The 13,283-nt window shown below is 45.6% G+C and overlaps 4 protein-coding genes across 6 annotated transcripts; 3 read left to right on the top strand and 1 right to left on the bottom strand.

The window, feature by feature from the left end:
* Positions 1–1,123: 1,123 nt before the first annotated feature.
* On the top strand, positions 1,124–3,292 carry LOC110180440 (glutathione hydrolase 1 proenzyme-like). Of its 2 annotated transcripts, none has more exons than XM_020948110.2 (3): positions 1,124–1,265; positions 1,366–2,130; positions 2,206–3,292. In XM_020948110.2, the coding sequence occupies exons 1-3, from the start codon at positions 1,219–1,221 to the stop codon at positions 3,152–3,154; spliced, it is 1,761 nt and encodes a 586-aa protein (XP_020803769.2). In that variant the 5' UTR covers positions 1,124–1,218; the 3' UTR covers positions 3,155–3,292. The 2 variants fall into 2 exon arrangements, with proteins under 2 accessions (XP_020803769.2, XP_086691566.1); XM_086835440.1 differs by having other exon boundaries at positions 1,152–1,281.
* A 742-nt stretch (positions 3,293–4,034) lies between these two features.
* Positions 4,035–7,216, bottom strand: LOC110180462 (protein SPT2 homolog). Of its 2 annotated transcripts, none has more exons than XM_020948139.2 (4): positions 7,058–7,216; positions 5,476–6,895; positions 5,205–5,411; positions 4,035–5,137 (listed from the first exon to the last, which is right to left on the bottom strand). In XM_020948139.2, exons 1-4 carry the CDS (start codon positions 7,115–7,117, stop codon positions 5,031–5,033), a joined length of 1,794 nt encoding a protein of 597 aa, XP_020803798.2. In that variant the 5' UTR covers positions 7,118–7,216; the 3' UTR covers positions 4,035–5,030. The 2 variants fall into 2 exon arrangements, with proteins under 2 accessions (XP_020803798.2, XP_020803797.2); XM_020948138.2 differs by having other exon boundaries at positions 5,476–6,898.
* Positions 7,214–9,138, top strand: LOC110180464 (uncharacterized). The gene is made up of 2 exons (XM_020948140.2): positions 7,214–8,455; positions 8,520–9,138. Exons 1-2 carry the CDS (start codon positions 7,345–7,347, stop codon positions 8,756–8,758), a joined length of 1,350 nt encoding a protein of 449 aa, XP_020803799.2. The 5' UTR covers positions 7,214–7,344; the 3' UTR covers positions 8,759–9,138.
* A 140-nt stretch (positions 9,139–9,278) lies between these two features.
* On the top strand, positions 9,279–13,122 carry LOC110180415 (uncharacterized). The gene is made up of 4 exons (XM_020948079.2): positions 9,279–9,817; positions 9,885–10,152; positions 10,216–11,802; positions 11,878–13,122. Exons 1-4 carry the CDS (start codon positions 9,700–9,702, stop codon positions 12,014–12,016), a joined length of 2,112 nt encoding a protein of 703 aa, XP_020803738.1. The 5' UTR covers positions 9,279–9,699; the 3' UTR covers positions 12,017–13,122.
* Positions 13,123–13,283: the final 161 nt, after the last annotated feature.

Here is a 13,283-nt window from a genome sequence, read left to right on the forward strand (position 1 = left end):
TTAATTTTTTCTGTTTCGCCGTCGACAAATGCCTATTTTTAGTGAAGAAAAACATTGGCATTCCTTTCCGATCCCACACTTGTCTGCAGATCGACCTTAAATCGTTGGTTTATCGCCACCTGCCCATTATCTCAATAAATATATATATATAAAATATATAATTAAGACTAAAATTCGGTTTCTTTGGTCGCCGCCGGCTCTTAGTCAGCCATAGTTGGCTTGACAGCTCAGGAAACTTTCTATTTTCAGATAGGTATGACGTATCAAAAAGTCCATGGCAATGGATTCGGTTACGGATATGGATATGGATATGGATGTCTTGTCTTATCGTATTAATATATAGATAACCGGATGGATATATAAGGCGCTCGTTTCGGTCCGATGGCCATTGATAGTAGGGGGCTGCTATTGCCGCAATAAATCTATATACATTTTTTTAACCATTTTAAGTCTTCAACTCCAATTTAAATTTAAGTTAATAGCCCTAAGGATACTCATAAAACAACAAAGTCTACAAAAAATGCTGTAAGTAGAAAGGATATCAAAAATTTTTTGGAAGTTGTCAATGATAAAGTGAAATCAGAAGTGAAACCGAAGTATTCTTCTTTCTCGAATCTTTAAAAAAGGAAATGAATTAGGTTTATTGAATATAACAAAATATCCAAGAACTTTTAAACTAAAATATCCAGATTTAAAGATAGATTTAAATATATAATCAAACAAGAAAGGAACCTAACTTCGAAAAGCCGAAATGTGTCTACCATTGCACTTAACCATAGGATCATAGGTTCCAATGTAAACTATCATAACTAAGTCAAAAATCCATTAAATTCAATTCGGAAAGCTGTCCTTTGTTAATTTTTATCAGGTTAAAAAATCTGAATACTCAGTTTAAAATGTAAAAAATTCAAAATTTTGATACATTTTTCAAAATTTTAACTTATAAAATTTTAAAAAAATTTTGAAAATTTTCTGTCTGAGACTGCTAGATAGATTTGACTGATGACGCTGATCAAGAATAATATGGTTTATAGGGTCGGAAATGATTGCTTCACTTAGTTTTAAGCTCCTGACTGAAATTAAAATACCCTGCAAGGGTATTAAAATAATAAACAATTCTCTGGGAAATGGTGAAATTCATGCAGCCTTTGCAATCATTGTCCAAAAACTAAGTATATATAGTCTATGAAAAGCCTGTATTAACCAAATTCTAATATCATGCTCTATGTGGAGTTATTTGACGCCTTCGGTGACCTATTAATCGGGTACGAGACCGAGATGGCAAGTGTCCCGCCGTCTCTCCTGCCCCATCCTGCAGCACTAATCTCTGACTATCCGTCTCTATCTCTTTCCCATCCTGTCCAGCTGTTGCAAGAAATATGCCGTTTGCTGGATAATCCTGGCGGTTGCCGTGGTGGGCGTTACCGTGGGCCTGGTCTTTGGACTTCGTGGCAAGACGGAGGAGCCCCGTCGGATGGGTGCCGTGGCCTCCAATGGCATGGGCTGTGCCGAGGTGGGTGGCAACATTCTGGATATCGGAGGATCTGCGGCAGATGCGGCCATTGCCACCATGCTGTGTGAGGGTGTTATGCTGCCACATAGCTTGGGTGTGGGCGGTGGCTTTGTGGCCACCATATACTCCAAGGAGACGGGATTCATTGAGACGCTGATTGCTCGGGAAACGGCGCCGGCAGCATCCACCCAGGACATGTTCGTGGGACGTGAGATTACCGGTGCCATTTCCAGTGCAATTCCCAGCGAGATTTTTGGATATTCCAAGCTCCATGATAAATATGGTCGGCTGCCGTGGAAGATGCTCTTCCAGCCAACGATTGATCTCTGTCGACGCGGCATCGAGGTGTCCCGGTATCTGGCCGGTGTCCTCGAGCGTGAGGAGGAGCGCATCAGGAAAGAGCCCTCCATGGCCGAGATCTTTATCAATCCGAAGACAGATAATGTGTACAAGCAGGGTGAGATTATGTACCGTCACCGGCTGGCCGAGACCCTGGAGATTGTGGCCGATGAGGGTGCCCAGGTAATATATGGCGGCGGCAGGGTGGGCCGGAAGCTGGTCGAAGATATTCAAGAGATGGGTGGAATTATCACCGAGGAGGATCTGCAGAAATATGAGTAAGTTTTGTGGATGCTGGCGATCCATTCTCTAAGAGATCTCAACTGGTTTCTCGCTCTCTCTTCCTCCTTTAGTGTTCGTTGGGAGCTGCCACTTCATTCCCGCTTCAATGGTGGCTACGAACTGTTCACTTCACCGCTGCCCACCAGCGGAGCTGTGCTCACCTTCATCCTGAACGTGATGGAACCGCTTTTTACAAGCAACACGGACAAGTATTGGCAGCGCCTCATCGAGACTTTCAAGCATGCCTATGGTCATCGGACCAATTTGGGCGATATACACTATGAACCGGATGTCCAGGAGGTGTACGAGAACCTTATTGATCCGGCCTTTGCAGCAGAGATCCGGAAATTAATCCGTGACAATACCACTTTCGAGGATATGTCCTATTATGGGGCGAATTTCACCAATGTTGAGGATCATGGCACGGCGCATATTTCGGTGCTGGCACCCAATGGTGATGCCATTTCAGTGACCAGCACAATTAATAGCCATCTGGGGGCCAAGGTGCGGTCTCGCCAGACAGGTATTATACTCAACGATGAGATGGATGACTTTAGCACACCGGGTAAGGTTAACACCTATGGGATACCCGCTAGTCCGGCCAACTACATTAAGCCGGGCAAGCGGCCCATTTCCTCCACCTGTCCCAGCATCGTTCTGGACACGCATGGCAATGTGAAGTTAATTGTGGGCGGTGCCGGTGGCTCTAAGATAACCACTTCGGTGGCTCAGACCATTCTCCGGTATTTTGTGCTCAACGAGCCCATCGAACGGGCGGTGAATGCCGGTCGACTGCATCATCAGCTGGCACCGATGACGGTCGATGTGGAGCCGGATGTGCCAAGGCATACGGTGGCCTATCTGCGTGCCATCGGGCATGAGGTGAATTTCCTGGAGAACGACAAGGCCTATTCCGCCCAAACGGCCATTGGGATAATGAGCAGTGAGCCGCATCCTGTCTGCGATCGCAGAAGAGTGGGCAGTAGTGCCGTTGTCGTGGAACCAGAGCGATTGGATTGAGTCCGGAAGCATACATAGATCACTCATCATTGCGAACGATAGCCATGTCTACGTACATACATCAAACCGAAATTCTTAAGATAAATCTAATGTATATATTATGTATTCACATCACTAAATCTTGTTTCTATATATTAAGTTCTTCGTTTATAAATCCATTTTGTTTTGTTAACTATTAAAATTATGAATTGTTCTTAGGAAAAGTTCCTTTTTAAATCGTTTTGGGGTGCAAAAGTATTAATCCTAATCCTAAAAACAAAAACTCTGCTAATAGTGAGAATGATATATATATCCCCTATTTAATCCCATTGGATTTCTTTTCCATAACAGCAAGATTATTCTATTTATTATATAAAAAATATAAAATAGTGAAAAACAAGAAGGGAAACTCACTTCGGGAAGTTTATATACCCTGCCAGCTTGAAATTAAATTATTGGATCGAATTGGGAACTAAACTAAGCTAACTAAACTTCAAGTATTAGCATTTTTTGAATTAATATTTATTGATTTTTTAATGTGACAATTTTGTCAAAAAATCAAAGTTTAAAAAACTCATAACTAGGCCAAAAATGCATTAATTTTCATTCGGAAAGTTTTCTTATGTTAATTTCGATTAGGTTAATAAATCTGCATACTCAATTTAAATTCTTAAAAAATTTAAATTTTTGTCAATTTTAACGATGTAACCCCTTCCTTTTTTTTAAAAAATGGGACATTTTTGAAAAAAATTATTTTTCTGCCGGAGATGGCTATAAAGATTCGCCTGTTGATGCTGATCAAGAATATATATGATTTATAGGGTCGGAAATGGCTCCTGAGTTTAAAGCTTCTAAAATTACGAAAACTTTGATTTTAGAAATTTGAGAAAATAGACATCAATTTTAATTCATCATACAAATTTTAAAATTATATTTTAATAATTAGAGTTGAATGAACATCAAACAATTGTTCAATAAAAATTGTTCAATGAAAAGCCATTGACAAAAATTAGATCTTGGCACATAAAAGCATTAAAAAATATAATTTAATTTAATTTTTAATATTAATATAAATATTTTGTCGATTACAAATCGATTATTGCAAGTATTGACCTGAAAATCTTTAATTTTAGAAACTTAATCTGGAAAAATATCAAGTTTTCTGAATTTAAAATCAAATTTTGCATCTAATAATATAAAACCCTTTAATTTTTCGTTCAGCTCTATCAATAGGTGCCACAAAAAATGTGCAAAAATTTATTGAGACGTTGAATTTATTGTATAAATAAAGCATTTTCGGGTCTAACCAAAGGGTGTCTGTATGTCTGTTGGAATAAGTGATGTCCGGTATTTTGGTATAAGGAATTACAAACTCCCAGGTGTTATTATATATGATATAAATATATATTATATTATATATGAATAAACCTGGGAGTGTAAACAGGCTTTTGTAGAGTGAGACGGGGGAAATGCAAATCACAAATGCACGCAAGTCAAGGCCACAAATTATATTATTTTGCGGGTTCGTAGACCTGCAGGTCATTTGCCCTGCCTTAATAGAGTGTATGTGTGGAATTGGTTTGCGTTTCATCGAATTCCAAATGAAATTAGGTATGATAAAATATGTATGAGTATGTACCTGGATTGTGTGCTCTGTGGTTGCCCTCGCCTGTCCTGGGCGTGTCCTTATACCAAAACACTTATTTCAAATTATAATGAATATCATTTCCGGGTGTAAAATAACGTCAACAGGCACAAGGCACAGGTCCTGCTGATTCAGCGTCGATCTGGTGCATACCCACTGGCGACGGCCATTCGCCAGTTGAGATAACGCCGCACAGTTCGCAATTGGATTAAGGTTTCTTGTTTGAGATTTACATGTGGAAAAGGTGGTCATCTAGTCATCATCGGAATCATCGTCGAGGCGTTTGCTTCGCTTTCTGGCCATTTTTTGCTTTTTGTGCATCGCCTCCTTGCGCATGTCTTCGAGATCTTCTTGCAGGCCTGCGCTCAAAAGAGAATTAAAGGGATTAATTCTATGTTTTTGCCAGTTTCCTGTAAGAATAATTACCCAGCTTTTGGCTTATAAGCTCTTCGCGTTGCATTTGTGCGAAACTAGACTCCATATCGCGGTCATCGTCGTCTTGATCCTTATAACGCCGCCTATCATAGCCAAAGATACTGCGAATGTGCGAAGATATATCCTCCTCGCAGTCGCCGTCGTCAATAAAGTCGTCAAGCTCGGAATCGTATTCGGAATCATCGTCGCAAATGCGTCCTTTGGAAGGGAAATTTATTAGGTTTATATCGGTATATTCATATCCCTTATCCCCGGTACTTACTTTTATTGCCACTTGGCTGTTGTTTGCCCGGCCTGCCTTTGGCATCCACAGGCGCTATTTTTGGTTTCTTAGCCAAAGATCCCGACCCCGCAGGACGATCTCTGGGCGGAAATTCGCGCACAGCCCCGTTCTTAACGGCCGCAGCATAGGGATTGCGAGAGAGTGGCGGCATCTTGGAGCTACTGCCACTGGAGCTGGGCTTTTGCGCTTGAGCCGCAGGCTTGGATCCCACGGAAGCGACTGTCTTACTATTATTGCTGCTGCTGCTGCTGCTGCTGCTGGAGAGCTTTGTACTTGCTACAGGATTACGATTGCTAGAAGGGGAATGGGAACTTTGGGAGGCGCTTGGGTTTGAGCTGGCGCTGGAGCTTGAGGCTTTAGCTGGTAGAGGGGCGGGCCGCTTGAAGGTAGCGATCGGCGCTTTGGCTTTAGCATCGGTGCTGGCTGGTGAGGTCTTTGTCGGACATAGCTTCGGTATGCGTCCGTTGGGCTCCATGCGGTTGGGTCCCTGGCTTGGCTTTGGCTTGTTCTCGCCGCCGCTCTCACGCAACTTGTCGCGCTGTGCACGCTCTTCTCTGTAACGCTGTCGCTCCTCCGCTTCGCGCTTCTCTTTGGCGGAGAGCAGCCTCTCTGGTTCCTTCTTCTTCTCTGGCTGAGCAAAGACCACCGGCTCGTGCTGCTTCTTTTCGGCCAGACGGAGCAGAGCCTGAAAGTCCATGGGCGGCGCCTGAGCTACACGCTTCAGCTTTGCTCGGTTCTGCTGTTCGGCCAGGCGTTTCTTGTTCTCCTCTTCACGCTTTTCCGCCTCGGGATCGTACAGGGTCTTCGAGGAGGCACGAAGCAATTGGGACTTGGTGGAGCCGGAGCCGGAGCCGGAAGCTGGCTTGGATGTGCCGGTGCTGCTGCTGCTGCTATTAGTGTTTGTGCCGCGCTTTGCACGTGTGTGTGACTCGGCGTCCTGGCGCTCCCGATCGATGGCTGCCTTGACACGCTCTTTGGTGCCGGAGAGGTCGCGCAGCGACTGCGGTCGGCTGGGAGCAAAGCTCTTATTATCCTCTACATGCTGCACCTTCGCAAGGTACTTCTCGTACAGGGCATTCGCCTCGTTGGACGTGTAGCCATAGTCATCACCCTGGCCCTCGCCAGTCTCGTGCTCCGCGCCGGTGCCACTGCAATCGTTTAGCACTGACTTGTTGGCCGACTTGGTCACCTTTAGCATCTTGCGAATCTTGTTCTTTGACTTCTCATCGCGCTTGGCCATCAGTTCGGCAACCTTTTGGTTCTTCTCGCGCCGCTTCTCCGCCTCCTCGGCCTCCTTCTTCTTGAGGAACTTCTGGATGTTGTTGGAAAGTTGTTTACTTTCCTTGCTCACCTTCTTGGGCGGCGAGTATTTAGTGTTATAGAACTTGCCATCCAGCTGCTGCTGGAAGACACCAGAAGGCACAGAAAGCGCGCACATGGTTAATTCAGTGTGGAAAACAGGGAAAGCACCAGGGGATTGGGGTCAGACAGCGACCCTGTTGATTCACGGCACAAGGGTGACCCTACCAGCTGGAAGAGGATCCCGGTGATTGCTACTCACCTGTTCCTTGGTCTCGTCGACCTTCTTCTTGGCAATGTGCAGCAGCGCCCCGAAATCCATGCTGGACCGTCTTATTTCTCTCTAAGAATTAGCAATAAAAAATGTTTTTGTCTGACAGCTAGTTGAATATCAAAATATCATTATATCGATAATTTTCTCAAATTGATGAATATATATCGATACTATCGTGAGTGACCAACCAGCAACGCTTGCATCTTGAATTTGTTTTTTGAGAATTTAGTCGAGAACACTGTATAAAAAGCTTGCTGATTGTCCATCAATTAGCCATGTCCACCGATCCCGAGCCAGTGGCTAGCGAGTGCGGCAAGTGCGGCAAGCCTAGCGTCCAGGAGAGCACCAGCCCCGATGCGGAATCGGAAGGCAACGACGAAAGCCAGGCTGCGACGGCTTCTACACCTCCTCTGCCATCGTGCTGCTGCTCTCAGGAGGACGAGGCAGAGGCGGCCTTAAAGCGCGACTCCACCGAGGAGGTGCTCATGGATATAGACAACGATTTGACCACTAATGAGCGGATGCCGACTGTGGACGAGCTGGAGTTGGAGCAGCCTACAGCCAAGCCCAAGCTGAAGCCCATGGAGGTTGTAAAGAAGGAAAACGAAGAAAAATTGCTGGTGGAGCCAGAAGAAAAGCAGCCCTTATCCGAGGAGCCGCCAACGAGGGCTCCCCCCAGTCCGACAGCCATTAAAATCGAAGAGGAGGAGGAGCAGGAGAAACGCAAGGAAAAGCAACAGCAGATGCAGGAACAGCAGCTGCAGTCTCCGGAGGAAATGCCGCCCAGCTCACCGGAGGCGCCGCCAAATCCCAGCCAGCGTGTTGGCAAGATCACGCGCAGCAGCCTAAATGGCAACCAGTCTTCCGCAAGAACTCCGGCCATAATGAAGCGTCTGCGGAAGAGCACACGCTTCAAGGCGAAACCAACAGGCGGCCGTGGTAATTCCGCCTCCGGCAACAGCAGCCAGGCTAATGGGCACAACAATGGTCCCAATAATGGGGCCTCCGGCAGCTCTACACATCTCGCAAGCGCCGGTGCCCATCCGAGTAATACTAACAAGCACGGCAAATCGGGACCGGGTGGGCCCGGCGGCGGTTCTCCGGCCGCACGCAATCGACGGGCACTGTTTAAGAGACCGGCCCAAAAGACGCCCAAGGTGCAGGCCAGCACGAGATTCGTGAAAAGCGTCTTTTACAAGGGCAGCTACATGCAGATTGGTGACATTGTGAGCATCGTAGACGGGGAGCAGAATCTGTACTATGCCCAGATCCGGGGACTCTTGGTGGACGCCTATTGCGAGAAATCGGCCTTTCTCACCTGGCTGATACCAACGCAGGACAGCCCGGATCCGCAGGAGGGCTTTGATCCGGCCACCTACCTAATAGGTATGTCTGTGAATATCTTTGGATTCCCTTGTGGATTAATCCCTTTGCTTCATCTCCTTCCCAGGGCCCGATGAGGAGCTCTCGCGCAAGCTCTGCTACCTGGAGTTCGTGATGCATGCGCCCAGCAACTACTATTTCGACCGGAGCACGCCCTTCCCGCTACCAGATGCGGACGAGTATACTGCCCAGAGATCGGGTGGGTTTATTTGGACGCGGTTACCGGTGGTGAAGCGGGAGAAGGGGGATCGGGAGAGAGAGACGCGGGGTCGGGACTCGGCCAGCAAGGCAAGTGGAACCTCCTAGCAGGAAGGGGGAATGGGAATGGGTTCCAGTGGGAAGAAGAAGAAAAAGTCCAGGGCCAGAGTGCTGAATTTGAATAATCTAATTTATTGAGTGGAATGAAACGAAAAAGAAAATATAGAAAACAAAGTATAAAAGTGTGTAAAGTGAAAACAAATGTTTTATTTTCAAACGTACGCTATAGATCCCCTTTCAAATTCTTTAAGAAAACAATGTTTTCCGTGAAAAATAAGCAATAGTATTTTATAGAAAGTTTTAAATATAAAAAAATAAATACAAATCGCTTTTTGTGGGCAATAAATTAAGTTTTTTTTTTTTTAGAATATAATTGTAGACCTTTGCATTTACCTTATAAACATATCAATAAATAACAATGATTGTAAGATTTATTTAATTTATATTTATAAATGCAAAAATATAAATTAGGGAAATTTACGATTAAAATTTGTTTGAAATTCGTATCACAAATATACCTAATATAATTATCGATAAATAGACGAGAGAATAAAATACTAGAAAGTTCATTAGCGAGGCACAAGCTGCTAGGCCAAACTTTTAGTATCTCGCCTCTCGCTCTTTCCTACAGTTCATTCCAAATAAATGTGTAAATTACAAACTACCTTCAGCTCAATGATTTAATTTGTACAATTTTAAGATATATTTAGTTCCAACTTGAGTAAACATTTTTTCAATGGCAATGACTGCGAAACGAAAAGCGGGAAAATACCTGTAACGGCTCGGTGTGACCAGATTAGCATAACATTTTGGTGCCGGATGGCAGGCAGTCACGGTCACACTGGTTGCATTTCGTCCAAAGTTTGCACTTTTATGTCTTTTGTTTGTGCACGTGCAGAATAACATATAGATGCGCCGCAACTGAGGCGAGCGGACCTGCCGTACGACAGTGGACAGCGGTTGCAGTTAGCTCTTGATAGCGGCCGGCCATGGATCAATTCTCGCACGACCTAACGGTGGCCCTCGAGGAGACCTCGCTGATGGACAGGGCAAGTGGCGTCGGTAGGTGGGGCTCGCGTCGCAGGACACGTTCCACGGGCAATTTGCGTAAGTAGCCGGAAAGTGTGTGCAATGGCCCATCCCCAAGCCCACTAACAACCAAATACTTGCCCAGCCTGCGCCCCCCAGCCCACGGAGGACTCCTCGAGCAGTCCCACGGATACGCTGAATGCCCTGGGCCACCACCATCAGCAGCAACACCACCACCATCACCATCATCACCACCCAAGTGCTAACGTGGACGGCCTGGACACACACAACCTTAAATTGCCGGCCAGCGACTCGGACGAGATGGCGGAGGCTATGTTGCCACTGCGATGGCTGCTGCGTCCGGGCGCCCTGGAGTCGGATTCGCTGAACGAGACCACCTTTAGTCCGGCCAGGTTAGCTCTTAGCTTCTGCTGCTACTTTGAACTGTTCTTAAACTCATTATATATCTCACACAGATTTTACAAACCCAATTCACGACGGAAACGAAAGATCAAACGCATGTCCATGGAGTTCGAGTTCAGCAAGGACACACCGCACAGCTTCACGGAGTCGCCGCTCCAACCGGGCATGCTAAGTGCTACGGGCACGGCCACCGGTACCATACGGAAGCGCCTGCTTAAGGCGGACGGTCATCGATCACATTTGTTCTTTTGCGGGAAACGCAAGCGCTCCAATCGCGATCGGTATCACGAGCAGGAGACGGGTAAGCTGTACACCTCGCCACATACCACGCATATAATGGATATGGAGCAGCAGCACCAGCAGCAGCAGCGGATGCGCCCGAGAAGCTACTCCTCGACTTCGAAGCCCCTCAGCGATCGCCTGCTGCCGCTGAACAAGGGGCTGCTCTCAAAGATAAACCGCATGGCTGCCCAGGGACAGCAACAGGCCATGCCCAACCAAAAGACTGACAACAAGGAGTTAAAGGGCAGGCAGGCGGATGACGCAAAAGCAGGCCAAGAGATGGAAGATGACCTGGAGCTGCTGTCCAAGGCAAAAGATAATGCAAAGGAACTGCCAACGCTGCCGCCGCCGGCGTTAACTACCGAAGTCCCGTCCGAAGCCAATTTGGACTTTTTCAGCATGGACACTATTGTGCCGGTGACCGATATCGATGCTTTGCTGCTTAGCACACCGCCCTCCGCTCCGCCGCTTCTGCGTAAGAAGACACCAGCTCCCTCCTCCTCCACCAGCAAGACACACCGTCGTCGTCGGTTTCAAACGCTTCCACAACCTCAACCCTTGTCTCAGACGCACACCCAGTCCATGGACTGCAGCGAATTGTACGACTTTCTGAGCTCCAGCTCACTAAGCTCCTCCTCCGACAGTGAAGCAGATGTGGGCCATGGTGGCCATCGGCGGCGCCATGACACGGATCGCGAGGGCGATGATGAACTCACCGATTGGCCGGGCAACGAGTTTGGTCCCGGTGCCAGGTACGATCCGAAACGGAAGCTGACAAAAAAATCGCTGCTGCCGCAAATTCGATCCGACGACACCATTGGCGAGGACGACACCCTTATGTCGGGCACCGAGGCGGGTGCCATGGGTGGTGGTGGAGGTGGTGGCATAGAACCGCCACCGAAATCACCCGAATCTCTGCAGGATTTGCCACGCTTCCAGCTACCAAATGCTGTCGTCGCCTCCTCGGAGCCCATCGATATTTTGAATGCCGGCTGTGAGATGGAAACAAATGCAGATGGCAGTGGCATCATGCCGGCGCCACGTCAAATCGAAAGTGAGATGTCGGGCGAAACGTCTAATCCGTTTCTATCCTCATCGCCCCCCGGCCAGCACCAGGGACAGGAGGTGCGTGAAATTCGTGCGGGCTGCCGGCGCATAAACGGGGAACGAGCCGGGTTCAGCATCAAGTTGAGCGTTAATGAGCGTCTGGCCAGGTTTCTACAGGATCCGCGACAGACCCAAATCCGACTGCCGGATGTTGAGCTTTACGAGCCCGATGGCAATCTCGGCAACCTGGCCACTCTCTACTCCCTCACCATGCTGGTGGAGCATGGCTGCACGGTGCTGACCAAGACCAGGTGCGTGGTAAACCTTAATTACTCTCAAAAGTTGCAACGTTTTGTAATAATTCTGGCTTTTATATTGTTTTTTAGGAACACCACGCAATCGGTTAGCGTGGATCACTTCCAGCGTGGCCTTCAACAGCCGCCGCCCGATCTCTTTGGCGACTTCAAGCGGCGCTGTTATGGCGAGGAGGAGCAACAGGAGCCGCAGGATCCTGACCACAAATGAGATCCCCCAAGACCCCGAACTAGACCAATCCCTAGCGAATGCTGCTGACAAGCCAGTGCGTCCCCCATATCGAAGTACAACTCCGTGGGGCAAACTGGAGTCTTGTTTCGCTTCGGTGGAAAAAAAGTCTTAGATTAAGAAGAATTTTAGCCCGTCTTTTTTTTTTTGTTGTGTCGTTTATGCACCATGTCCGTTGTATATACTGAATGAATGTCTAGGTTTCGCACATGGTGTCTGATTTCTCTGGTTCCTTGGATCACAGATCTTAGAATCGGAGTTAACGGCCCACTTGGAAACGAGCGAGAGGTCCGATCGAAAGCCGTTGGCAGCCTTTTTCGCTGTACAAAATATATTAATGTTTAAGATCTTAATTGAATATGAATATATATGTATATACACATACATAAATATATATATATATATATATATATATATATGTATTATGTAAACCATCTTTTCTATTGGCTTATTACGTGGACTTTGCAGAGCTCCCAATATTATATATAAAGATTTACTTTTAATTGCAAGATTTAAAATCGAAATAGAAGAATATTGTATTATATATATATAATCCTGCAGGAATAACTATACAGGGATGTCGAAGAAATCGCAGAGGTTTTTAATTATGATGTATATCGTGATTAAAAGTCCGAAATGAAAACGAACAAATTGTAAACTTTGATATATGGAAATTTAAATGATATATTTAATGTTGAAATATCGATGTTATTGAAGAATATTTAAAAAATTGTATTTAGATATCAGTCTAAAGATCGATATATGGATAAAATTCATTTGAAATGCCCTAGAAAAGAACATTTTACGACTTGACTTAATTTTAAACAGATTTTTATATGAATTTAATTTAATTTAAATTATTTAAGCGATTTCTGTGACAACCCTTATATATACTTAAGGATGCTTTCAAAATGTCAATTGTTTTATTCAAGCATTTAGTGAAATTATGTGAAAAAAGAAGCGTTTTTATTTAAATTCTCTTGTAAATATATGTACCATTGGTTGTCATATTAAAAAATTGTTATTTTCTTTCCGAATGCCTTTAAAAATATTCTTAAAAATATAATGTAATTATATTTAAGTTTAAATTCATTTTAATTCCTTGCTGGAAGTGTTTAATTTTAATTTCTCATCAGTTTACACGACTTTCCTTGAAGATGGCGCGGAAATTTTTGAATACTCCGCCTGGGAAATTCCATAAGTTTCCCGCTGCGCGTAAGTTGGCGCATGCCCAGTGGGCCCCCAAGTG

The sequence above is a fragment of the Drosophila serrata genome, unplaced genomic scaffold (assembly GCF_035046125.1).
Source record: "Drosophila serrata isolate PLE 108 unplaced genomic scaffold, ASM3504612v1 contig_276, whole genome shotgun sequence".
Classification (NCBI taxonomy): domain Eukaryota; kingdom Metazoa; phylum Arthropoda; class Insecta; order Diptera; family Drosophilidae; genus Drosophila; species Drosophila serrata.